The sequence below is a fragment of the Podarcis bocagei genome (assembly GCF_964188305.1).
Source record: "Podarcis bocagei genome assembly, chromosome: 12".
In the NCBI taxonomy this organism is placed as follows: Eukaryota; Metazoa; Chordata; class Lepidosauria; order Squamata; family Lacertidae; genus Podarcis; species Podarcis bocagei.
The window spans coordinates 11,238,200-11,265,533 of record NC_138137.1 but is presented as its reverse complement, the minus strand read 5'-3'; the positions used below and the strand labels follow the sequence as shown (position 1 = coordinate 11,265,533).

Here is a 27,334-nt window from a genome sequence, read left to right as displayed (position 1 = left end):
CGCCCCTCATTTTTGGAAGATGAAAAATTAAGCACACCCCTCATGCTGCAGGTATTCATCTCCACCATTTTATGTAAGTTACAACTTAAAGGAATAAAAATAAGAGACGAAACAGCTGAAGTGCAATGTATGATGGAAATGTATTTTAAGTTTTAATGTATGCTACAAGTAAAGCTGCTCTCTCTCTCTCTCTCTCTCTCTATATATATATCTCAATGCATAAACTGTAGGGAGAAGCAGATTGTGCCAGAGAAAACATTCTCATTTAATAATGTTTGAATATAGAGCTGTGATGCCATTTGTAGCAGGGCAGCGAGAAAAACCCACAACTAATCCTTCATAGCAACTGTCTGAACTCTTGGTTGTCTGCCATCCTTTAAACAGCAACTTCATTTTTCTGGTGGCTTGAGGGCTGAATGACCTAGTGTGGGGAATTTTAAGTTACATGCTAAAGAAAAGCCAAGTCAAGAAATCATCTAAGGAGTTTTGTAAATCACAGCTCACATCCCAGCAAACCGGCATTCTGTATCAACTGTCTTCAGTGCCTTCAGTCAAAGTATTAAAATAAATAAGCAGCTTTTAAGTAAGGAGGTGGGTTTTTTTAATTACCTTACCCCAACCTAGAGAGGTTTTAATACCTTTCACTTCTCTTCTCTGTTCTGGAGTCAGTTCAAGTATACAGAAACCAAATGTGTATTTTCTGACGTTTAAGCATAAATCTATTTGTTAGATTAGGATGCGTATATGATTATGTTTAAGCCTTAATTTGCTTCCCTTGCCCCACAACTATGCTCCCCACATTCACTTTGATGCAGCTTTTAGGTACACCAACACATCAAATGGGTAATACAATATTTTTCAATACTTCTTTTTTACAGAGCAATGAAATTACAGTTTATATTTAAAAAATATGCATGTTTGAACACAGTATTTAATTTGCCTTTTAAACTTAGCCAGTTTCTTTCTTTGTGGCTTCCCATGGAAGAAGCACACATACTGATCATGACATTCCACAATGTAATAAATTTAATCATATACCACTATTAGTAAGTGCTCACGAAAACCACAAATGGTGGAAGATTGCGTACCAGAACATTTGGAGGAGCAGACCACTGGAATACTGATGCAGCATTGCAGTCGTCGTCAAAACATAAAAAGTGAGAACAATATTATGGAACATGCAGTGACAATCACATCTGACCATGCAGAATGAGAGAGATTGGTACAAATCAACCAATTAACAGTAATAAAAGCGGGTGATGATCCAGATGTCAGGAAACGAGCAATATATTGTATCTGGGAATATTTTACAGTTTCCGCAAATAGCATTTTAAATTGCTGTTGTGCTTGCGGCGTGGAATTTGTGAGAGTATCAAGTACACGCGTTTTTGAAAACTCATGAGAAACAGCACAATTTTCACCTCGACATCTTTTTGTGAGCATTCTGTGGAAACCTTCAGTATACTTCTAAACAATGCACAGGGAACAGTTTCCAAGTAGAGGTGTATAGGGGGTTGCTGGATGTGATCTGACTTTTCTTAGGCTTTTCAGTGAAGTCAATTCATACATTCAGCTGCTTATTATGTTGTAAGTATACAAATGCAAAGCAACATGCATGCCTGTGTGAATTAGACTTTGGATAAGCATTCCATGCCCAGGGTACATTGTAACATGTTCTTTTAGGGTAATTTATCCACTATAATTGGCCTAGTTAACCCATAATGCTAAGCTGGAATTTATTAAACCATGGTTTGTTTAATCACCCTCACCCTGCCCAGTATCTTAGCAATGGTTTGTTTATGACCAACAAACCACAGTTAAAAGCCATAATTTGTTGTTGGTTTATGGACCTTGGTTTCTTGTAACTATGGTTTGGTGTAGGGTACAAATCCAGCACCTTTCCTTAAACTTGGTATCTTTGGCCACCCCACCTCAGATACCTGCTAGACCATAAAAGTACAAGGCAAGAGCAGCTGGAAAACAAAACAAGTTTGGGAAAAGCAAGCCATCATTGATTGTTTGATTGCCTGTGGCACAACTTGTAGCTTAACATTACATATGAACTATGCCATTGAATCGCTGAAGCTTCCAAGAAATCAAAGATTCCATGGAATACAATTTGAAAACCACTCCTGTAAGTAACTCCTCCTTTCCTTCTGGTCTTTCCTAACCTCAGAGATATGTATTCCTTCTCTTACCCCTCACCTCAGCTTGGTAAAATCTGTTACATTTCAAGGTAGCTGATGGGTTGAATGCAGTCATCTTACTAAAATTATTTTAAGTCACTTTTTACATGGCTATCCTTTTGTTAATAGCTTCCCAATATGTACATAGATAAACAAACAACATCCTGGGTACAAGATATAAACAGATGCAAAAATATTACAAATGGAACTAGCTAATCATCTAATAATAACGCTCCTTCATTTCTTTCTCGACAAGAGATTTGAAGGATTGGTATTTCCACAAACATTTTGTTTTGGTTTTGTTGAAAACACGCAGCATATGCATATAAACATGACCATTTCCCTTTCTTGCTCATTTATTTACATTTTCTTCATAAGCTTCCTGTTAATGTATCTCTTTGGCCTTTTTGTGAGTAATATAAAGAATTTTGCCTAAGAATACTGTACAATTTGCGCAAAATATCTTTCCATTTTTTACAATCTCATTGCCGGAGCATAATATTAAAGGGTTTTAGTGAGCATTATTTCATTTAAGAACATGATGCAGAGTTGAGTATCTTAATTTAAAGCCCAGAGCATTTCCTGTTAAATCACAGAACAAGTTTAAATCAATTTAAGCAGTATGATTTCATACCAGCTTCGTATGTTGACCACAATCAAAAGTCTTCTTCCCCAAGCGTATGTCTTCCATTGTCATCTGTGTCATATGGAGTTCTCCAAGTATATGAGACTTAGGTTCTAACAAACGCACTTTCCTTTAACTCAGTGGGTCTTACTTCCGAGTTGACCTATTTAAGGTCGCAGTGTTATTTTCATTCTGCAGTCTGCAACTTGGAAATCTCCCAAGATTGTAGCAAGCATATACATTTTAGAGGTATTGATGTTAATTGCATGGCATTGTTTCAGAAGTACTTGGAGCAATATTGAAATTGAATGACAGGCCGAGAACTAAAGTGAGAGGCTCTCCCCTTCCTCACTTTGGAACATTCCTCACAGTCAGTCACAATATTTCATCTATCTAATTAAGTAAAAAATTGCAATAGGCTCAGGTTTGTGGCATTCCTTCATGGCAAGGTGGAATAAAACTGTTTAGATCAGTTACAAACAAAATGGGTTTTTTTTTTGCGAAGCCAGTGCAGGACAATAGAATTTACAATGACAGACATTTAAGAAACATAAGATTATATTCATAATTTTTATTTGTATATCATGCTGAAAACATTCCCAAATTAGTAGTAGAAACTCCCCGCCCCCGCCCAATGTCTTCTGCTAGATGAAATGGTAAAATTGGCCATGCATGCAGTCACCATACCGAAGATATTTTTGTTCTTTTTGTGCATTCACACATAACATTCACAGAACTATTTATGTATTGCTGCATTTGCAGCTGCGGGTAACTGCATATTAATAATGGGCACTAGTATATGCTTTCAGAAGTGGGTTCAGCTTCATTTTCTTGGGCATTTTGTTGGTGTCTTATAATAGTCATCAATATATTAGGGGAAATAATGACTTGCAGCATGAGCCTAACCATGTCTACTCAGATGTAAGTCCTACTGAATTCAGCAGGGCTTAAGGTAAAGTAAAGGGTAAAGGGACCCTTGACCATTAGGTCCAGTCGTGGCCGACTCTGGAGTTGCGGAGCTCATCTCGCTTTATTGGCCAAGGGAGCCGGCGTACAGCTTCCAGGTCATGTGGCCAGCATGACTAAGCCGCTTCTGGCGAACCAGAGCAGCGCACAGAAACGCCGTTTACCTTCCCACCGGAGCGGTACCTATTTATCCACCTGCCCTTTGACGTGCTTTTGAACTGCTAGGTTGGCAGGAGCAGGGACCGAGCAACGGGAGCTCACGCTGTCGCAGGGATTCGAACCGCCAACCTTCCGATCGGCAAGCCCTAGGCTCTGTGGTTTAACCCACAGCGCCACCCATCCCTGGTAAATGGAGTTCAGGTTGCTGCCTTAGCCCTGGTGTGACTTTTGAACCCATCTTTAGTCTGTCATGGGACGACATCTTTAGCAACAGTTTAGTATGTTGTCCACATCAGAACTTTGCCCACTCTAAACCGACCCAGATTGAACTAAAGAATGGAAGTTTTCACTTTCTATTAAATAAGATGGCAAGTGCTCTCCCAAAGACCATGCGCTGTTGGCTGCATAATTAATTATTTATTAGACACCCAATTTCATTGCAAATATTGCATTGCCCTAGGAGGAAAAGAAAACCCTAAATATTCTTTGATAGTTTGCAGGCAAAGTGGTGTGAGATCTTCTGTCTACTTCTTAAGAGAGTACTTTTATAGAGTCCAAGAGGCCTGGGTGGAATACTGACAGTGTTGGTTTATTTTTAAACATTAATGATGTCTAGTTGTATAGCATTGATTAAAGTCCATTCAAACATGATCCTCTCTGTGTCTATGCTCACCTACAGATAGAAAAAGGACTCTTTTTTCTAGATATTAAAACAACTAATAAAATCCAAACAGCTCAATAATGTCATGTTTCTATCTAACAGTCCATTGTGATCAGCCCCCTACACACAATCTATTGAAGGGTAGAGCTGCTATAGTACAAATCCACTGAAATAAACTGGAGCAGTGGTCAAACAATGCAGATAGAAAAATTCTATCTGTAAATCCATAGAACGTGACAAGTAACAACTGTCTATGTGTTAATCTATCCTTACCTTCAAAATGGCAAAGAGTTCAAATAAATCCCCTCCACTTTGCACACAGATTATCTCCCTGTTCTACAGAGCTTCTTTCAGATGTGTCATTGGGCTGTGTGACCCGTTTCAACACAGCAGAGAGAATAATTGCATTGACATTTTTAATGCAAGAAGCAGGTACTGTAAGTCCATCCTGCCATCTTAAGGGATTTGATGTGTCAGTTGTCAGGTGATGGTCTTGCCATTTGACTAGCTTGCATCTAGGATAGGCACTACACACTCATAAGAAAACTCTGTCCAGCATGTCTGTCACAGACTACCGATTTCAGAAAACCAAGTCACTGCCTTATATGTACAGTCATCAAGAGATAAAATATGTTTCTGTGAATCAGCCCTGGCAATCCTCAAGGTGGTTAAAAACTATAGATATCCAAATTAATCCCGATACCACAGTAAGTTGTGATTTCAGTTAGTGAAGGTCCTGGTGTTCCATACACAGGTCTTCTTTCTGAACTAGTGGAGATTAGTATCCATTTGTTCGGTCAGTTTCCATGTCTCTCCTCCATGCATTTCTTTCCAATAATAATGTATATAGCTAGGTTAGACTTTCTGCATTTCAATCTGTTGCAGCTGGTGCCTAGCATGATCTTTCCCATTCAACTTATAAACAGAGGTCTTCTGTTGCCGTTTCTTGAAGCACCACACTGCCAAGATCAACGCAAGCACAATTAGGCATACAACAGTCACCCCAATGGCTATCATGGGATCTTTATCAGAACTGGAACAACTTGCTCCCACACATGGTTCAAAAGTGCTCAAAGGCTTCCCACTAAGTCCATAGGTCAAAGCTTCTCCCTCAACAACATCTGGTGTATCAGTAAAGCTATTTTGAGAAGGTATAGTAGTAACTACTTGCATGGAGGAAGTCATCAGATCTACTTCCTCTGGCAAGGGAATGGGGTCAATGAGATGGAAAATTGTAGAAGTCTCCAGTGTGGCCAAATTCAAGCTCGTGGCTGTGGTTACGGATGACAACTCTTGTGTGATGAGTCCCATAGGTGTCGTTGAGACATATCTGGTGTTGTCATCTTTGCTTACACTGACGTTCTCTGGAACAATGGTTGGTGTTAGTGTCCCTAGTATTCTTTTGCTCCCACCAGAGTGTGTCAGTGACTGGACTGTCCCAGCCTGCACAAAAACCTTTTCTGGGCTGCTGCCTGTCTTCCTGACATCAGCATGGTTCAGTTGGTCAGTGGTAATGACATATTCCATTCCCATAGATCCATCAATCTTATCCCCTTCCTCCTCGTCGATTTCTTCTGCAGCTTCTTGAGTAACTGGGTAACCATCTAGCCAGGACTCATCTGTATGAGAGTCTGTACTTTTTGTTGCTTTTGTATCATTGTTCACAATGGCAGGTCCAATGGGGAAGTCCTCACCTTCGTATATCATTTTGGTGCCTTTCTTGTTATATGCAGTTTTCATGCCAATGTGGTTGTCGTCTTCAGCAAACTGGGTCTTCTTCTCATCATGGGTGGCTTTCTCTTGCTCATTTTCCTTCTCCTCTGCCTCTTTGGCATTGTGATCATGTTCTTCGGTAGAAATAGATCGGTCATCGGGGAAATTGTCTTCATAATCGATATGTCCCTCAGTTTCATCTGAAAAGGCAAAATAACAATTTAAGGGGGCTGGGTTTCTGGCACCAGATTATCACAAAGCTCTTTCACCAGCTCACATCATAACAGAATAAAATTATTTTTAAAGGCTTATGAAGGCTGGGGGTAGAAAATGATGTGAAGTGTCCTTTCTCCAGGTCTCACATATGCCTGTTTCAACTGCTGCTCTTGGGAGGTTGCATAGGGAACAATGCCCCAGCCCCTCCCCCAGCATGTGTGCTACCTAGCAACCCAGTGTTATGAAATGTGGTCCTGAATACAGTAGACAGGCAATGCCTTATATGGCACAGGAGGTGAAACCAGAAGTATGACTGAATCACAACTGAGGTGCTTCTGCTCCAGAGACTAGGATCCAAACCAACAGATCCAAGTTACAAGAGACTAAACATCAGGAAGGACTTTCTGACAGTCAGAGCTGTTCAACAGTTCAATGGACTCCCTCAGAAGGTGGTGGGCTCTCCTTCCTCAGTGGTTTTTAAGCTGAGGTTGGATGGCTATCTGTCGTGTATGATCTTGTTGAGATTCTTGCATCGCAGGGGATTGGACTCGAAGACCCTTGGGGTCCCTTTCAACTCCACAATTCTATGATTCTGGGTCTGCATTAGTGAGTATGGTAGGATGGTTGAATAGTCACTTTTAGACAAGTGAAAATAGCTTCTGGTAATGCAGTTTCTGGCATTCATGAAACACACCAGGGCCAGGTAGTGCTAGTTGGCTTAGGCCCAGGGACGATGGGACATCTCCTCACATGTACAATTGGACTGATTGCATCTCCTGGCTTTTCCTGATGATGGAAAAGCTGTGGGGGCAGTTGAATGCTCTGGGAGGAGGATAGCGGAAAGTGTCCATTCCCTGCTGCTATTTCCAGGTTGTCCTTTGTCTCCAAATCCTACTTTCTAAGTGTTATTCCAAGTGCCAAATTATCCCCAGAACCCAACTGTACAATCAGGTCTCTGAACTAAAATGCACAAGCACCAAACCAAAAGCCTGTAGGAGTTATGTAACTTATTTAGGCAGCAGGAATAGTATGCTTTCAATCCCTTCTTTTCCCCACAAGTGTTTTCTTATCCAGACTGTTTCCCTCCTAATTAATATTACAACTCATCTTAATAATTACCATATAACTTCTAACTTATTCTTTTTCATCTCGCTTGTTCTTTTTTCATCTATTGATCCGGATTTGTCGAAAAAGGTCAAACAGAAGACATGTGCAGAGAGTATTAAACATCTTTGCTTACAGTTTTCCAGCTGGCATTTATGTGATCCTGCCCAGAGGGTTCTCCTCTTCACCATCCCAGAGGGATGACAGGAGAGGAAGGGGAATTAGTATCCTTTTATGCTAGGGATGTGAGGGATGTGGGTGGCACTGTGGTCTAAACCACTGAGCCTAGGGCTTGCCAATCAGAAGGTTGGCAGTTCAAATCCAGGCGACAGCGTGAGCTCCCATTGCTCTGTCCCAGCTCCTGCCAAGCTAGCAGTTCGAAAGCATGTCAAAGTGCAAGTAGATAAATAGGTACCGCTCCTGCGGGAAGGTAAACGGCGTTTCCGTGCGCTGCTCTGTTTTCACCAGAAGCAGCTTAGTCATGCTGGCCACATGACCCGGAAAAACTGCAGACAAATGGCTCCCTCGGCTAGTAAAGCGAGATGAGCGCCGCAACCCCAGAGTCGTTCACGACTCGACTTAACTGTCGGGGTCTTTTACCTTTACCTTTTTATGCTAGGGATATACCACTCTGGCAGTATGGGGTTTTTCTGGCTCCTGCCTTGTCTTGCAAGGAAAAAATGTGGGTAGGATTTGTACTAGGATGGTTGCACTTCATTTACTCCAGACATTTTTGCATTTAGTAGTAAATATCAGTGAAATACTGAGTGTGATGCGGTTTGCTTGTGAACTGTTGTGGATAAAGTGATGTGCATCCCAGAGTCATCTAGATGAGACCTCCAGTCTGAATTGGCAATAACCAGTGCTTTTTTTCTTTAAAAAAATGTTTAGGGGTACTCTCATTTTGACTCAAGGAAATCACCATTTTATAGTTCAAATCAGGGAAAATAAATGCAGTAAATGGATGAAAGTACAAAGAACATGCATTACCTCATGATGATGAAAAATAGTTAATAATTTCCCTACTCATATTGAAATACTGCCCCTCAATGAGGCCAAGCTGTCATCACTAAAACATCACACATCCACATTCCACACTACTTCACACATTAAACGCTTGCTTCCGTCTGAGACTCGGGAAAGACTGGGAAAGGAAAGGAGACCGCCATCGGTGGTAGCAACGGAACTGACGATTCACCGTGCTAGAGAAGAAACTAAAATTTTTAAGTTTCTTCTCCCGTTAGATTCACAAAATGTTTAGGGGTATGTGTACCTTTGCGTACCCCCAGAAAAAAGCACCAGCAATAACTCTCCCATTTCATTGCAGTTCACAAGACAGTAAGTTGTGCATATATCTGGATGAACGCTCAATAAATAGGTCAGCTGGAGGAGGTCCCTTGTTCAGATTACATCTCTGGTCTGCCATGATCTTTCATAGAGGCTCTTCCATTTTGTGATCACAGAAATGATCAAGGAATTTGACTGCTGTGAAAGGAAGAGCCAGTGTCTGAAAGAAATCTAGCCTGGGGAGAAACACCCAGTAACTGCTTCATGATCAAAATATCTCAAGTAATAAGTAATTGTTTCTGTGTCCTTGTAACCAGACCCTGAGCTGTGCTTTATTTTCATCCCACAACACCATTTCCCCAGTCTTTCCAGTCTTTATTTGCTGGACGTTTGAAAAACAAAACCCACAATTGTACAGTGCTTTTGGCATGGTATAGTCCAAAAAACAAACATCATACAATGGAAACCTTAAAGCAAAAACACAACCTAAAACCAGAATAGCAATATAATAGTATATACCGGTAAATGTGAATAAAACATAAATTCAGAGGATTTAATGTTAGTCCTAGCAGACACACAGAAAATAACAGACATGACTAATTTAGTCCATTAATTTCAACGGGTCTACTTTGAATATAACTTAATTGGATACAACCCATAGTTTGGTTGCTGAATTTCATATTTGGGAAGTAGAATTTATACAGAACAGAATTAATAATGAGCTTTGCAGTTGCGGTTTAACCCTGGAATAACCAAAAATAGGATTTTTATTGTGGTCCCTCTCTCTTTTTTCCTGTTAACCTGAAACATTCTAGTCCAATAAACTCTCCAAGCGTCTTATATCCTGAAGCAACCATTCTCACAAATGCACACTTTCATTCCTTTCCAAACTGTAAGGCTTGTTCTGTTTTCCTTGTCTTGGTTGTATCATGGCTACCATAATTTTTCCCCCCTGAAGAAGACAGAAAGTTCTGCCAGAAATAACTTTTTAGAGGTCTGATACTTTAGAAAAAATACAGTGATGTTGACAAGGAAATTCTAAAATATACTATTTCAATCCTAGACTTTAGCGATTGAACAGCGTTGTGCACCGTAACAGAAATAGAAGGGAAAGCAAAGGAACTCTTATGAAAGTTATTGTGTCTGCAAGTCTAGTCACTGTACCATTTGGATTAAGTTATTTTTATGTTTCTTAGAAATAAATGCTGGTATCAGGATGTGGCTTTATAAGGTCATTTCTTAGCTGGCATGTGTTGATTTGGTTCTGCTGAGGCCAAAACCTACACTGATTTGGCCTACTATTTTTGAAGCCACAGACTTCCAGAGCAAAAGACAGGAAACAGGACTAAAAATTGCTTTCATAATTACATAAATCTAATTTAAAGGGCTATTAGACCGCTAAGTGGAATGACTAACTCAGCCCTTCTTAACAAGTATTGCCTGCTTTGAGGTGCTAGGGAGAATGTCAGAGTTCAGAGACAGTTCTGAATAACTTCCACATGTTCACCCCTATTAAAATCTCACTGAGGTATTATATAAAAGCAATGTGAAACTATGCCAGCCAGATTTCACTCTAGGCTGTAACTCACGTAGCTGCCAGGGACTCATCCTTTCTTTACTCTGAATGTAACAAATACTTTACTTAATACTAGAAATGTTGGGGATGGCAGCAACAGTTGGTGTTGATTCTGATGATGATTTAGCCATTGGTTACCTCAGAAGATATCGGCGCAATTTGCATTAAAAAAATTACCATAAAGGAAAAATAATAGCCATATAAAACATGAATATTTTTAACAAAATAAAAAAATTCCTTCCAGTAGCACCTTAAAAGGTAAAGGTACCCCTGCCCGTACGGGCCAGTCGTGTCTGACTCTAGGGTTGCGCGCTCATCTCACTTAAGAGTCCGGGAGCCAGCGCTGTCCAAAGACACTTCCGGGTCACTTGGCCAGCGTGACGAAGCTGCTCTGGCGAGCCAGCACCAGTGCCACACACGGAAACGCCGTTTACCTTCCCGCTATAAAGCGGTACCTATTTATCTACTTGCACTTAAGGGTGCTTTCGAACTGCTAGGGGAGCAGGAGCTGGGACCGAACAACGGGAGCTCACCCCGCCGCAGGGATTTGAACCGCCGACCTTACAATCAGCAAGTCCTAGGCACTGAGGTTTTACCCACAGCGTCACCCGCGTCCCTCAGTAGCACCTTAGAGACCAACTAAGTTTGTTATTGGTATGAGCTTTCGTGTGATGCACACTTCTTCAGATACCTGAATATTTTTATAATTCAGAGCAATACTCCCACCTCAACAAGAAGCTTTGTCAGTACACTAACAATAAAACATAATCAACTCAGTCCATCAAGGGTAAGGTAAGTTTTTACCTGGCACCAGAAAGACATCAGTGAAGGCGCCAGGCGGGGAGAGCGTTCCACAAGACAGCTACAACTGAGAAGGCTCTCTCCCTCACCATCACCCTCTGAGCTCCCTCAGAGGAGGGACCCAGAGAAGGGCCTCAGGTGAAGATCTAAGGGTCCAGGTAGGTTCATATCAGGAAAGGAAACTATTGGGGTCCCAAGCCATAACGAGCTTTAAAAGTTAAATGGGCTAAAAAACATAGAGAACATAGAAAAAGCAGTGTTTTCAAAAGCACATTGAAATAGTCTAATCTTGAGGTTACCAGGGCATACCTCAAGACTGGTGGAAGGCACTCTGCACTGCTAACTGTGCCTCAAATGACAGCAGTTGTTCCAGGAGAACCCCCAAACTACAAACTTGATCCTTTAGCGGGAGCCTGCACATCACTCAGGTGGATAGAAGAACCACCCACTAACTCAGTCTTGTATGCATTAAGTTTCATTTGTTGGCCTTCATCCAGTCCATTACTGAAACTAAGCACAGATTTAGCACATCCACTTTCTCACCCACAGGAAATGAAAAGGAGAAAGAGTGGTGTGTCATCAGCATACTGGTCACAACACGTTTGAGAATTTGAGAACACATGACCCCATTCAGTAGTCTTATGCAAGTGTTAAACAGCATGGGGGACAGAATCAATCCCTGGAGAACCTATAGAGCCAAACAATACTCCCCAAGAACCACCTTCTAGAACTGGCCATCCAATTAGGAGCAGAACAACTGCAATGTGTTGACCCTGATATCCAGCTCAGACAGTTGCCCCAGAAGGTTATCATGGTTGGTGGTAGCAAAAGCCACTGAGAAATCAACAGATTCACACAGGTCATTATACAAGGTGACCAAGGCAGTTTCCATACTAAAACCAGGCCTGAATATTGATGGAAATTGATCTAGATTTTTTTTGTCCTCCAAGGGAACCCAGTTCTGATTGGCAACCATCTTCTCAAGAACCCAGACGGGGCATTTGACGGTGGTCTCAGAATTGTTAATTGCTCAGAATTGCTTGTAGGAGATGGCTTTGACCACTAAATACGCTGTCTAATAAATAGTTTCTGTCTGTCTTTCTCTCAGTCTGTGGGCGTACCTTGCTTTAGAAATGCACCACTGATTACAACAAGATAAACTGGAATCCTGGTTGAATGAGTAAGGCAAACACTTTCAGTGCAGAACTAGAATAACTCCAGCTCACGTAAAAATTAGAACAGGAAAATTGACAGAACAAACTACAGAGTGATTCTGAAATTAAGTACTCTAACGCAAAGATGGAAGCACCAGGCATTTTTATAAAAAATAGTATCCTGTCCAGTTTGAGTGGAAATTCCAATTGATCCACACTCACTTAGGTTTGCACATTGACACGTAATATATGCATCTCTATTTCAAATGGAAGTGTCAGCCGCCGGTCAATTCCATTGCCTTATCCACACACAAAAAGTAAGACACTAAACTGGTTTTTGCTTTCCACACAGCAACTAACCAATGAGTTTTGGTCACACATCCTGACAGGGCTGTCTTAAGCACATGCGGCACCGGGGTGCAAAGATCCACCCAGCTCCGCCCGCCCCCCAGGTTGCCCAGTCCACAGGTGTGCAGGAGGGCGGAGCCAGCCAGCCACCTCAGCGTCTCGCTGGCTCAGTCGCCCCCAAACTCACGGCACAGAGCCCTTGGCCTGGTGCCCCTGAGAGGCTGGCGCCTGGGTGCCCCGCACCCCTAGCGCCTATAGGTAAGTTGGCCCTGCATCCTGACACCTATATGAGGACAACATGGCAGATCCAAAACAATATCTTGCCCCTTATTCATTCATGCCTTGTCCTCAAATTTTTCCCTTGTGCACTATATATTTTATATTCAGGATCAATTATACAATCTCTTCTCTGAACTTTTTCTGCTCCCTTTTTAATTTCCTCCTTCCCAGAGCCGTGTTCCTCCGCTGCCTAATATAGAAATGTTCTGGATACCCTCTAACTGTCGTTTGTCAAGGAAAGTGCTCCAAGAACCTGTATTCATGCTTCGCAACTTGTGACGCATGAGGCATTTGGCTTGAGCCTAGGGACTGCGTTCTGGAAATAACACACTGCCCAACCAGTTAGAGAGGCTTTCCTACACAGCAGTGTGTCAGTGAGCTAAGCACCTGCGACATTGCTGATCCCTGGAAACATCAGGTACCATCTCTCAAGAGACAGGATACCTTCTCCACACTAAGGCTTTCAGCTGCTTAAGGATGGGCCAGCTCAGTTGTGTTTTGCATGATAATGCTTTTCAGTGCATGGTGAAGAGCTGGCACAATCCATATCTCATGTCAAGATCTGTTATTTCACTTACAAGTGTCATTGTTTCTCACAAATGCTAACAGGGACTCACCTTTCTGCGTGAGACAACATACTAGAGTCCTCTTCACGTTGCCCCTTTTCAGTTACTTGGATGCTATGTGATTATGCTGTCCTAAAGATCACTTGTTAAAAGAAAAAGCTTGAGCCATGGTGTAAATACCACATTTTTTGCCCTATAGGGCGCACTGGCCCATAGGGTGCACCTAGTTTTTTGGGGGGAAATAAAAAAAATTATTTCCCCTCCCCCAGCCGCGGGGCTGGGGAAGCCCGAGCTTCCCCCGACCCCAGCCCCCAGAACAGGCTGCTATCTGCACGCCTTGCGAGCCCGGCGGGAACTGCCACTGGGCTCGCAAAGCTTGCGGATAGCTTCCTAAAGCCTGGTGCTTCGGCGAAAGCCTGAATTAGCCCCATAGGATGCACACACATTTCCCCTTCATTTTTGGAGGAGGAAAAGTGCGTCCTATAGGGCCAAAAATACGGTAAGTACTGAGACTAGTTGACCACCACAACACAGGGGAAGCCCTCTGCGGTGTCTAGAATAGGCTGTCTTCTTCCCCCAGCATATGGTTTCTAACATGGGTTGCAGCCTTGAACACCAGGTTTCTGGGTCATTTGCCCAGCCCTTAGAGAGGACAGAGGACAGGACTCCCAGCATGTATAGCAGGGATGTAGAAACATGTAATCCTCTAGATGTTGTTGGACTTAGAATCCAATCAGCCCCAGCCAGGGTGACCAGTGGTCAGGGACAATGGGCATTTGTAGTTTAACAACTTCAGGAGACATTATGTCTATGGTATATACAATTTTAGTCTCAACCTTCCATATACAGTGGTACCTCGGTTTTCGAACATCTCCATTAACGAACATGTCAATTTTCGAACGCCGTAAACCCAGAAGTAAATGCTTTGGTTTTCAAACATGCCTCAAAAGTCAAACATGCCACACAGCTTCCACTGAGTGCAAGATCCTCAGGCCTAGCTGTTGGTTATTGAGTTTTCGGTTTTCGAATGTTTCAGAACTTGAATGGTCTTCCGGAACGGATTAGGTTCAAAAACCAAGGTACCACTGTGTTCACATACCTGTGGTTTATCTGTTTTAGTTTTATTTCATGTCTTTATTTCTTCAACAGTGATTGCCCTCCCTGTGGAATGCCCTCCCTTCAGATGTCAAGGAGATAAAGAATTGCACAACTTTTAGAAGACCTCGAAGGCAGCCCAGTATTGGGAGGTTTTTAACGCTTGATGTTTTTATTATGTTTTTTAAGCTGCCCAGAGTTGCTGGGGAAATTCAGCCAGATGGGCGGGGGAATAATAATAATAATAATAGAAATTTGTATATGGACTATGTACATTGTCATCAGCTCCCGTTTGATAACGCTGTACGTGGAGATCCACTGCAAGTTTGCATTAGGACATTGAAGTACAATAAAAAAATAAGATATGATAATCCTGAATCGATAGAACTCACCTTTGACACAAGCTTGGACTTGACCAAACCATTCCCCACAGGTGTGACAGAGCAGAGTGAAAGCAGCATCTTTGTTACTCATGACATATCCCTGAGCACAGACATAGTGCAGCTCGTCACCCATTTCAAACCCGGTGTGGCCGTGGAGAACTGTGTGAGGAAAGGAAGGGGGGTCCCCACACGGTTTGCCTAAGGAGATAAACAAGCAGGAAGCAAACACATTTAAGTATCTGATTAGCTGAAGGGCTTGAGGAATGTAAAAAAGGGTGGGGGGGATGACTAAAATGCCTGACTCAATGGACTCGGTGCTGCAATCTTTTAGTTTCAGCTCCCATTTGTATACTCTATGGCACATTTTCATCTTATTTTTTTAAATAGGAAATGAAACATGGGAGAAGTGGGGTTTCACAGATTTTTGTAGCTGATGACATCTTGGGAGCTAAACTCCTCCAAAGTGCAAGTCCAGACAAATAAAGCTCATCTCGTATACCACTGATGACAAAATCAATCTAGGGCTAGTTCGAATAACTTAATTTATGACTTTACTTGATGTTACTAGATAATTGGAAATTCACTGTCCGCTAAACTCAATGCTCAAAATCGGCGGGAGAAAATAAAAATTGCAGAAACGAAAGCTGTCATGGGAAAGCCTTACGAACAGTCTAGCATTGTACAGAACAAACTCGGTTCTGTTTGCTATTTTAGCCTAAATTCATGTGGTTTATGTTTGTATTTAAAAGCCCCTGGTGATTCTCCCCCCCCCCCGCCTCTTTTGTTGCTAAGAGAAGGCCAGGTTACATAATCCGTCATTTTCTGATGAGGAATTTGTGCCAGACGTTCACCTGGCAAAATCCGAATTTCCATTCCTGGGCTAAACCACTGCATTTTCTGCAATAGTAACAAGTTGCAGTCAACTTGTGGAACAGAGACTTGTTTGTCTTGCAGCCAATTGAATCACTCAAACACGGAGGGAATAAGGAAAGTTCAGGCGATCGGTGCAACAAGTCTTTCCAAAGTTTATTTCTAAGAACAATTACAGCGGGGAAAAGATATACAGAAAAGTTAAGGAGCAGGGGACAATGTATCTTCAGTCTAAATGTCCACTCCTGGCTTTCTCCTTCGGTGCTAGCAGACCTACAACAAGTTCTGAAAGGGGAGAGACAACCACTTTTAAGATTTATAGATGGAGTCTGGATTTGGTTTGTTCTGTGAAACAGCAGACTCGGTGGCTTGGAGGTTCTAGTCAGGGAAGAAGGGCAGTTAACTGTCAGTTAGACAGTTAGACGTTAGAAAGTTAGACGTTGGGACTTAGCTGTCCTGTGAGAGAGAGTTTTGGGATAATCAGATACTCTTGGGACGTCATAAACTGTCATCGAGCACATTTAAGACCCAAATGTAAATATTAGTACAGTCATATCTCGGGTTAAAGACGCTTTGGGTTAAATCTTTTCAGGTTGCGTCCCGCGGCGACCCGGAAGTAACAGAACGGGTTATTTCTGGGTTTTGCCGCTCACGCATGCACAGACGCTCAAAATGACACCACGCGCATGCGCAGAAGCAGCAAGTCACGACCCGCACATGCATTCCTCTCAGATTGCGAACGGGGCTCTGGAACGGATTCCGTTCGCAACCAGAGGTAACCACTGTATTTCCTTTTGTACATAATATCCCTATAATAATCAATATTAGTTCAACCTTTCTTCTGTGCTGGTGTCCATCTCAATACTAAGCCTATTGTACCAAGCAGTGACAGGAAGTCTTTAAAAGTGTTCTAAGGGAATAGTAGCAGTGGGGAAAAGTTTGTGTTGATGAACTCACAGAGCTTTTAGAGTTTGCTGGATTGATTTTATTGCTTTTAGAGTTTCTGTGCTTTATTCTGTTTTTACCCTGTACACCATTTCTATGGCTTTATGCTGTGAAGTGGTTTATAAACTTGTTGAACAGAATAAAATGAATCAAGAAACTCAGAGATATTGTGGCAGGGAGTTCCATATCCCGGAAACATAAAACTTAAATAAGCACATAGGCGTACCCTGTATTTATGCAAAGTGAGGCTGAGAGAACACTTACACTATGCCTGTCTAGACACCCAAACATACGTTACTGATTGGTGATGTTTTCAGAAATTAGGCCTTTCATCTTCCAAAAGCTCCAATGAAAGTAAGAGTTTAGCAAAATCTTGTTCTCTGCTTAGTGCCACAATGTGATCTGGAACACAGGCTGGCCTGTGAGCGACTGCTGGCTTGTAGGGCTGGAGACTCCTCTCTGCTTCTAGATTATATTTCCTTTTCTTTTTTTATGAACACAACAAATATTCTAGCAAGAGCCTGCACTCAGCTGAGAAGAGGCAATTTGTTTCCATGCTATTTCATGCCCGTGGCAAATTATTCCTTCCTAATTGTTAATGGACATTTCAGAAAGAACAAGAAAAAATATTTGATTTGGCTTGCCGTAGTGATTATTTCTGTGGTCCACCAATGCTGACCTTCAACTTTCACACAAAGAGCATCGTATCTGCCACTCGGAGAGGGATCCATTTCAATCTGGACATCAATAATCTTCACGCTCTGCGGCTTGCTGCCTGTCCTGTTGCACACAGTTGTCCTAAAACAGAAGAATGAGACAAAAAGATGTTTAGCAGCTACGCTAGTAAGGCTCTGAATTGTGTCCAGTTCTCCATAGACCACACCTGACAGGTGGGCAGACGATTGCTATGAATTTAAACTGGGATGACTCTGGTCTGACGGCCATCACATATCATACTGAGCTACCAATAGCCAAGGCGTGGCTGGCTCATGTGAAAAGTGCCGCTGATGTAACATGCAAGTCTCTAATAAAACTTTTCTTAAGTTGAATTGTTCAAAATTGTTCGTAGGCAAAGCAGCAGTGGGGCTCTCTGAATTCTCTCGCTTGGTAGCATCTAGGAAGAATTATTGAGTATGTTAGCACCTGTCTGATTGAAAAATCCTCAGGCTTAAGCAACGTACTCTACACCTTTTTTAAAAAAAGAAATATATTCTGCAGCAAGGTAACCTAAATTCTGTACTAAAAGTTGTAAGATCTGTATAAATGATGCAAATAAACCAATATGCATGATTTTAAAAAAATAATAATTATGCACAATTTGTTCTAGCCATGAAGAAGGCCTAGGAGCTCTGCTGGGGCACTAAAGCCCTCAGATGCAGCCGATGGAAGCATTATTCAGTGATCCCTCCGGCTTCTGATTCTTCAGTTCCCAGTGTTTACATATTTTCAAGTGTTAGATTGGAGCTATTATTATTTTATTATTATTTATTACATTTGCATACCGCCGTATACCCGTAGATCTCAGGGCAGGTCACAACACTGAGCTAGAAGCTAAGTGTTCTTTGGGTTTTTAAAAACAAATAAAAGCTGAGATTTGCAAGCAGCTGGCCTTTGTGCATAACGCCACATTCTGTGGGGTTTTCTGTGCTCCTTCTGAATTATAAGAAACACATACCATCATGCTTCAGGCTGTCTTTCTCTCTACATCTGAGCAGGAGACATTATTAGGATGACCAGATGCAAAAATGGAAAGGACTCCCACACCTTTAACAATGGCAACTATTAAAGGTGCTTACGCCCTCTTACGCTTTTGCATCCGGACATCCAGGGAAACACCCATTTAAAAGTCATTCTCTCTCTCTCTCTCTCGCTCTCTCTCTCTCTCTCTGTGTGTGTGTGCTGAATTCTGATCTCCCATGATTTGGTCAGCCTTTACGAAACTTCCCTAAGACTCCAGGTTCATCAAAGCATGGCGATATTGAAACACATTTTAATATGGTAGATAATGAAATTATCATTTTTTCCAGTTCCTTTATTGGGAGTGTTATTCTGCGTCATACCGCTTAGCTCCATCTTTGCCCTGGTTATTAAATTTCGAGCACGGTCGAATTTTGCCAGAGAGGTGACACTTTGGACACAAGAGCAAAAAATAAATGCATCTGCAAGGACTCTGTTGGAATGCGTAAGTGAAAATATATCATTCAGTGAAGAGTGTGGTAGCCTAAAGTGTTTTGCTTTTTCAGTGCGGTAGGGGAGATATGTCAAGCAAGCGAAAACTCTCAGGGTACTGTTAGAAATATTTCCCCCCATTTGAAGCAACGTACCTTCTTTTGAAGCACAGTTGCACTTCAAACCCCTTTCCTTTTTAACATCTGACAGTCAAATTCATAAAGCACCTGGCTAATAGAAGCAAATAGGGCTTATAGGCCATATTCAACATAATTTGCAAGGTTGAACATTCAGACAAGTCTGGGGTGGAGGAGGGCAGCAGCAGGTACCTAGAGTGGCAAAACGCTCTCTTGAAAATCAGTGTTTCTTAGTTCTCCTATTACAAAGTCAAAGGCGGATTTAGGGCTGTGTGACCGTGCTGGGTGCCAAGCCTACAACTATGAGGTGGTGAATTGAGCTGAACGAAAGGTGAGATGGGGCTGGGGGTGGGGGGGGGCATGTCGAATTCTGGCCTCACACAGGGCACCGCCGAAATTTGAAAGGCCAAATTCTGCTCCTGACAAAGTAGCTCAACAATTTTATTTGGAGATAAGTCATGTGTGTTGGTTAGAGGAAATTTCACCGTTTCACCACCTCTCCTGGTATGCCCCGCAGAGGACCTTAAGGTCCATGACTAATAATAGTTTAGAGGTCCCGGGCCCTAAGGAAGTCAGATTATCCTCCACCAGGGCCAGGGCCTTCTCAGTGATGGCTCCGACCCGGTGGAATGCTCTGTCCCATGAGACCAGGGCCCTGCAGGATTTAACTTCCTTCCGCAGGGCCTGTAAGACAGAGCTATTCCACCTGGCTTTCAATTTGAACTTAGCCTGGTCTTTTATTCCCCTTCCTTCCCTCCCCCTCCCCTTTTTATGAAGATTACCTGCTCTGGGATCCCACAGCTAATTCTCCCCTGGTCTCCTCACTGGACCAAATAGGACTAACTTAGCCATCTAGCCCTGGTGATCATCTAATTTTATTGGATGGATTCCCCCCCAAATTGATTTTTGAATTCTGAATTTACTGTTATTTGTGTTTTATACTGTATTTTATGCTGTTTTTTGTTGCATCAATTAAGTATTTTAAATTTGTTGTTAGCCGCACTGAGCCCGGTTTTCTGAACCAGGAAGGGCGGGGTATAAATAAAATTATTATTATTATATTATTTATTTATTTTAATGCTCCTTACCCAACTGTGCCATCCGCCAGCCAGCCCCTGGTACACACAGCAAAAGAACAATCTCTTATGGCTCTCCTTAGTTCTTCTCTGCTGGCTAATCGAGCTCCTACTGCAGCGCATGATTCGTGAGCCATTGCTAAGTCCAGACTCTGGGAGCCGTTCCTGGGACCAAGGGCAAACAATTTCCCTGCAATTCAAAAGACACAGCGCAGCATGTGATGACATGAGATGGCTTGGTCTAACTGCATTTTCTGCTTCCCTCTCTTTCTCTCTCTCTCTCTCTCTCTCTCTCTGTGTGTGTGTGTGTGTGTAAGGATAATGGCTGCCGAGAGAGACTTCTCAGGAAACCGCTGAAGACAGCGTGGGTTTGCGTAATCTGTCTGAAGTGAAACAGAGGAGATCCCTGAACATTAATAGGGAGAAACCCGACCATGAGATTGCAAATATGTTCTTCCAAGTTATATGTTTATGAAAGTAGTTTTTAAAAATACAGTCATACCTCGGGTTGAAGTTGCTTCAGGTTGAGCACTTTTGGGTTACGCTCCACAGCGACCCAGAAGTAACGGAACACGCATGCGCAGACGCTCAAAATGACGCCATGCGCATGCGTGGAGGTGGCGAATCGCGACCCGCGCACGTGCAGACATGGGTTGCGTTTATTTCAGGATGCAAACCGGGCTCTGGAACAGATCCCGTTCGTATCCCGAGGTACCACTGTATAAAGAGTCTGGGCAGTGCATATCCTCAGAATGTATTTTGATACATACACACCACAAGCAAGCAGTAGATAAACTTTGCTTTTTAAAAAATAAGAGAGTCCATGGAGCTGGCTAGGTGCATTGAAATGTAATGTTAAAAGGAAAAGGTGGGGCTCCAAACAGCTCCAGATTACTCCTTTTCAGAGGATCTGGCCAGAGCCAATAGGCTAGGATTACCAGATGTCCCTGTTTCCCAGGGACAGTCCCCGGATTTGTGAATAAGTCCCTGGACAAATTCCATCCCCGGAATGTCCCTGGATTTCATCTAATGTCCCCGAGAAACGCAGCAGCGGCAGTCTCAGCAGCCCAGAGCAGTTGGCTCTGCTGGCTTCAGGAGCTACTCGGAAGTCCCCGTATGATGGTGGTGCAGGTGCTCAAAGATGCAGCTTCCGGGCTGCCTCCACCTTCCCTGACCCCAGCAACTAAGCTGTGAAGGGAGGCTTCATGCTGCCTATCGGAGCAGCCTCCCAACTCCTACTTGCGTGCAAGCAGGATCGGGGCAGGAATCTCAGTTAGGCAATGGGAAGCCTCCCTTCCCAGGTGAGGGATCCCCCCCTCCTGCTTGCACACAAGTAGGAATGGGATTAGGGCTGCTCCGATGGGAAGGTCTCTCGGCCCTCCTTCTCCACCTTCCATGCCTGCGCACTGCTTCCCCACCACCATTGAACAACCAGCAACTCAGGTGCTGCCCAGACTCATGGAGAAAGGAGATAGAAGCCTTGGAGGAAGCGGAAACGTGGCAGTTGAGGTCAAGGTGGCGGCCGCCCCTCTGCCACCGCCATCGCTGCAGCATCAATGTCCTGAACGTGTAGTAACTAACTAACTAACTACCGTATTTTTTGCACCATAACACTCACTTTTTTCCTCCTAGAAAGTAAGGGGAAATGTCTGTGCATGTTATGGAGCGAATGCCTGCGGGTGGCGGGGGGGATCTGCTGCAGTCATGAGCAGAGGATCCATGGTTCCCCTTCCTTTCCTCCTCCGTGGTTACAAAGCATGGATCCACATGGATCCTCAGGATTTTTGCATTGGGCTACTCCAAACTCACTGTCAGATCACATGTCTGTGGCCACAGCATGAACCACAAAAATCATATATCCACTATTTCATTTAGACTATTTTTTTTTGTTTTCCTCCTCTAAAAACTACGTGCGTGTTATGGTCTGGTGCGTGTTATAGAGCGAAAAATACGGTAACTAACGTGTCCCTGGATTCATTCAAAAAAATCTGGTAATGTTACAATAGGCTGCAGCCAGGGAAGGTGGTTGCCCAAGATGACTGATGGTCTGAAGTATTGTAGCACTTACTACTACTACTACTACTACTACTACTACTACTAAATTTTATTTATACCCCGCCCTCCCCAGCCAAGACCAGGCTCAGGGCGGCTGACACCAGGTATAAAAGCAATTGATTGAAATACAGCTTAAAAACAAGATTAAAATATGACATGAAAACATTAAAATGCAGCTTCATTTCACCAGGGATTCCTGCTTCAACCATCCAACCACTCTGAGGTGTTGGAAGAGAGCTGAAAGGAGACTGGGGAAAACAAGAAGCCACCACCTTTTTTCTACTCAGGTGCCTAAAACTGCAGTGTAGTTGCTGGATCTCTAGTGGCATGCCTTTTCTAAACTTAGGATGTGGTTGGCAACGGGGCAAGCCCAGTGAAGATGTCTTCACACACCCTCATGGATTGTCAGGGTCAATGTGTGTTTGCGCACAGTGATATGCATGAACTGATATGCATGTTTTTCTCTCTGGTATCGGCACAGTTATAACAACCACCTACTACACCTAGATTCTCAAAGTCAGGTTCTATTTCCATTTGTTTCATTATTCCATTTGCCCCGGCAGAACAGTATATGCAATTTATATGACTCAGAACAATTATGACTGTCATGACATAATTGGAATAACTTTTTATGACCTTCAAAAGACTTAACATGTGTTTATTGTCTTGGGTACATAAGCAAATCCCCCTGCACAGAAGTAAGACTATGAAGCCCATTCATAAAAATTCAAAAGTCTGGCATTTCACTATAAATGTCCTAAGAGAACAGAATTTACAGTCCCTACAATTTTATTTCACACTCATATTTTTTTTAAAAAAACCCCAACTCTGTAGTAACCTCCCGCAAGTCAGCCAAGGCTTACCATAAAACTTTATAGCACGATAAGTGAAAGAAGAAATAAGTCTTTAGAGAACCCATCTGTCTCATCCTTCTATAGATACCATTAACAACTTCACATTATGCTTATAAAAACCTTTCAGTTTGGAGGATGTCTCTTGCATACAACCTTATAGACTGCAGTTGTAACAGAAGAATTCATGCATCATAAAAGGACATATTAAAACAAAAAGTTTTATGAATCTAGAAATGTACTTTCACCTTTTCCATTCACGCTTTGTGAATTAAATAAATCTGCACCCTAAAGGAAATATATTCTAACTAGATAGAAGCTTTTATTTAGTGCTTGTATAACAGATAACCCCTAAGTGTGTTTCATTGCATACAATGAAAATTACTCCCTGATAAATGCGATAAGGACAGCAGCCAGAAGTCGCAATTCAAAACATGCAAGAAAGCCCCACTGAAATCGATAGATTGCAACTGGTCCTGTTTCTTAGCATATCTATCTGGCAGATTCTATGGGAATTTACTTCCATGTATTGGGCATAGCATGCAGAAAATGTATTAAACATCAGAAATGCAAATTACTAAGCAGTCAGAAAGGGCTAGAGATATAGCGACTTGTAGCAATTTGCACTCCTGTTTGTCTCTAAGGCCAAACCAGACAGGAAGAGGAAGAGCCGTTAAGAAAATAACCTACCATTTATTTATTTTTATGTTAGCAAAAGTTGTGGGGAATCCCAGTTTATACTGGGAGGAGGGATGACCATGCTATTTTCCTGTTTATAATTGCCCCCCTCAAAACTTATAGTTGCCCCATCCGACAAGAGTTATGTAAAACTTGGACGACGGCCTACTCGGACATTAAACTCAGGGTCTTTCCCACAATTACAATTTATAGTTGCTGTTTGATCTGACATTTTTAAGAGTGAATTTGTCACGGAGTGTCTGCACCCAATGTTCCCATTATGAGAGAGTGGCTCATAGGATTGTAGATTTGAAAGGGACACCCAGGGTCATCTAGTCCAGCCCCTTTCTGCACCAATGGTGGTCTGTGACCAAACTGAGAAAAGGCTGTAGCGACACCCCTAATGCACCCTCATGCTCCCTCAGCTGATATATTGGAGTTATGAGCATGCACATGAGCATAGTCCTTTCGTGACTTCTTAAATTAATTACTGCCTAGTGCTCTACATTATTGAATTTGTGGAGATACAGGAGATTAGAAGAGGTGTCTGCCTGAGCTATGGCAAGCCTGGTTATTGTGATGACATTTTGTCTGCAGTACCGTATCTATCTGTCACATGTCTCCTCTGAACTGGGCTCATAAACTGACACCTCGCTGACAGTGGCATGAATCAGTTGTCTCTCAAAGACAACTGAGCCAGTGTCTTTGAATCCGAGAGCCAGTGTGGTGTAGTGGTTAAGAGTGGTGGACTCGTAATCTGGTGAACCGGGTTCGCTTCCCTGCTCCTCCACCTGCAGCTGCTGGGTGACCTTGGGCCACTCACACTTCTCTGAAGTCTCTCAGCCCCACTCATCTCACAGAGTGTTTGTTGTGGGGGAGGAAGGGAAAGGAGAATGTTAGCCGCTTTGAGACTCCTTCGGGTAGTGATAAAGCGGGATATCAAATCCAAACTCCTCCTGTAAACTGATAGACAGTGTGTCATCAGAGGTCTATACGCCTTTTGTATGCTTGTCTCCATCTTCTTCAGTTGGAAAAATAAAAGCAAACAGCCTGCCTACTGGTATGAACTTGGAATTTAAGTACCCTGCAACCGCCACTCAAAGGAGGAGGATGCTTGTACAGAAAGGAGAATTCTGAGGATCCATTCTAGATCGTTCACAAAAGCCAGTAGACTAAAAAGAAAGTTTTTGAGCACATCACTCTGGAATACTAGCTGAATTATGCTGCCTTTGTATAGTAACATACCCCAAAATTCAAGAAACGCAGGAACTATTCTGCTATAAATGGTAAGTTTGGAAAGACCTTAAGTCAGTTGGGGCTAATCAGTAGCTACCAGTATCTACTAAACAACTGAAAACAAGCATTTTTAGATCATTAATTTGATTCAGCGTTGGTCAGTTGTTCCATATTTTATAATTTGGTGATTTTAATCTACACCACCATGATATTTTTTTTCCTAATTACTTAGTTATATCTATATAGTCACACACCCACAAATAAAAAATAGATAGAAACAGATTTTAAAATAGATTTTAAAAATTGGTAAACGGTTGAGTTGGGGCGAAAGACATGATGACTTTGGCATCAAAAGTTCAGACCCCACACTCAATTTTGAGCGGCAGAATGAAATTCCCAAACGTGAACATGACATGCCTTGCCACTGATTCTAATTTCCCTGCGCAGTTCCGTCAAATTAAAAGGAGAATTGAGGGGAAAGAATTTGCATTTCTGTCTGAGGGACTCAGCCTAAGCAAACCTCAAATTCACACACCTTCCCAGTGAAATGCTCTGGCCAAAAAACTCTGCTCTTTCCCTGTGGGATACTCCCCTCCCCTCCCTTCACCTCACACAGCAACCGGCAAATAAATCCGTTAGGCAGTTTGAATATGAATATATATATATATATGCCTGGACCGTTAATAGGGGTTGGGGAGTGTGAGGGAGGGAAAATTATGCCTGTCCATCAGAATGGCTGCAACACCATCACATTGTGGGTCCTTTTCTTCCATTCAGTCTTATCCCAAGTATATCAGCAAAGACAGGAGGTGAAACTGACAGGAGAAAGCCTAAAGAGGAATACGCTGCTAATATTTGGACTTTGTGTGTGTGTTTTTTTTAAAAAAAAACCCTTTCATAAATGCATCTCAATACTATGCGACCCCTTCTCTTTCTTCCAAAAAGCAATGCGAGTAAACAGTACCACACACTGATTTGTGTCTCCACCCCCTTTCCCTGCAATAACCCCCCCCTCAAAAAAAAAAAAAGAAAGAAAGAAAACCAGCATCCCAAATGCTTTTTGCAAATCAATGTGCAAAAGCCAAAGCTGTAGGGAAACATTTCCAAATCTAGCATCAACCCTGATGCAGAATTGCATTATAAAGTTTTGATTGACTTTTCCCACAGGGCATTTAAAAAAACAAAACCCTTTTGCATGATCAATCCTATCTTAGCCTTTGAAAGTCTTTTGCTTTTGGCGACGTGCGACGTTGACTGCAAATCCTTTCTCCCGATTCCCCCCCCCCTTCCCCCCGGCAGTGATCCGATCCACAAACCCTTAAGCACTCTGGGGATGGCAGGAGAGCGACAAGCGAGGGCTGAGCAGGACTCACCATCCGCTTCGACAGAGGCGTCTTGGAGGAGGAGGAAGAGGAGCGCGGATCCCACAGCCTGGGCAAAAGTGGCAGGAGATCTGGTAGGAGCTGGAGCCATGGCAAGGAGAGGAGGGAAGGTCGCCCGCAAATAGGTCCCTCTGAGCTTGAAGGATCCGGAGGTGGAGGGATCCAAGCTGCGAGATCCTGGCGCCTTGGGGATGGAGCGACAGAAGGAGGAGATCTCCCTAAGGCTGCCCCGGGCAAGAAAGGGGGAGCGCGCGAGTTGATCTGCCAGCTGAGGTGTTTTTTTTTTGGAGAGAGCTTTTCTCCAGCCCATGGAGAACCGGTGTGAAAAGTCACGTTGCCCTGTCAGTAAATGTTGCATACATCAGAGGGGGAAATTTTTATTTTTTAAAAAAGAATTTGAAAAATAATAATCAAACGCATATAAGGGAAAAGAGAGGGAGGGTGGAAAGGGGTGACGAAGGGAGCAGCTGGAGAAAAGTCCCAGCCTTAATCCGGAATGAGCCGTTCACACGCGTGAATTGAAATATTCGTGTCAAAAGGGGGGGGGGTTACTTTACATAGGGACCCCAGCTGATCTTTCCATCGTTGCAGCTGCTGAAAAAAACGTCCAGCCATGGTCACGGCCTCTTTCTGTGTTACAACGTACCCCAACCTACTTATTTATTTACAGTGGTACCTCAGGTTAAGTACTTGATTCGTTCCGGAGGTCTGTACTTAACCTGAAACTGTTCTTAACCTGAAGCACCACTTTAGCTAATGGGGCCTCCTGTGCTGCCACGCCGCCGGAGCATGATTTCTGTTCTCATCCTGAAGCAA

General features: G+C 42.8%; 1 protein-coding gene and 2 long non-coding RNA genes across 4 annotated transcripts; 2 read left to right on the top strand and 1 right to left on the bottom strand.

Annotated features, from left to right (window-relative positions):
- Positions 1 to 121: 121 nt before the first annotated feature.
- SUSD5 (sushi domain containing 5) lies at positions 122 to 27,334 on the bottom strand. Its single transcript, XM_081164603.1, has 5 exons — positions 26,510 to 27,334; positions 20,329 to 20,506; positions 17,614 to 17,732; positions 15,129 to 15,317; positions 122 to 6,510 (listed from the first exon to the last, which is right to left on the bottom strand). Exons 1-5 carry the CDS (start codon positions 26,874 to 26,876, stop codon positions 5,453 to 5,455), a joined length of 1,911 nt encoding a protein of 636 aa, XP_081020729.1. The 5' UTR covers positions 26,877 to 27,334; the 3' UTR covers positions 122 to 5,452.
- On the top strand, positions 15,488 to 20,759 carry LOC308570245. 2 transcript variants are annotated; one of them, XR_014001030.1, is made up of 4 exons: positions 15,488 to 16,523; positions 17,584 to 18,156; positions 18,962 to 19,116; positions 20,634 to 20,759. It is a non-coding gene; the product is annotated as an uncharacterized lncRNA (long non-coding RNA). The 2 variants fall into 2 exon arrangements; XR_014001031.1 differs by having other exon boundaries at positions 17,546 to 18,156.
- Positions 25,060 to 26,884, top strand: LOC308570253. Its single transcript, XR_014001044.1, has 2 exons — positions 25,060 to 25,186; positions 26,477 to 26,884. It is a non-coding gene; the product is annotated as an uncharacterized lncRNA (long non-coding RNA).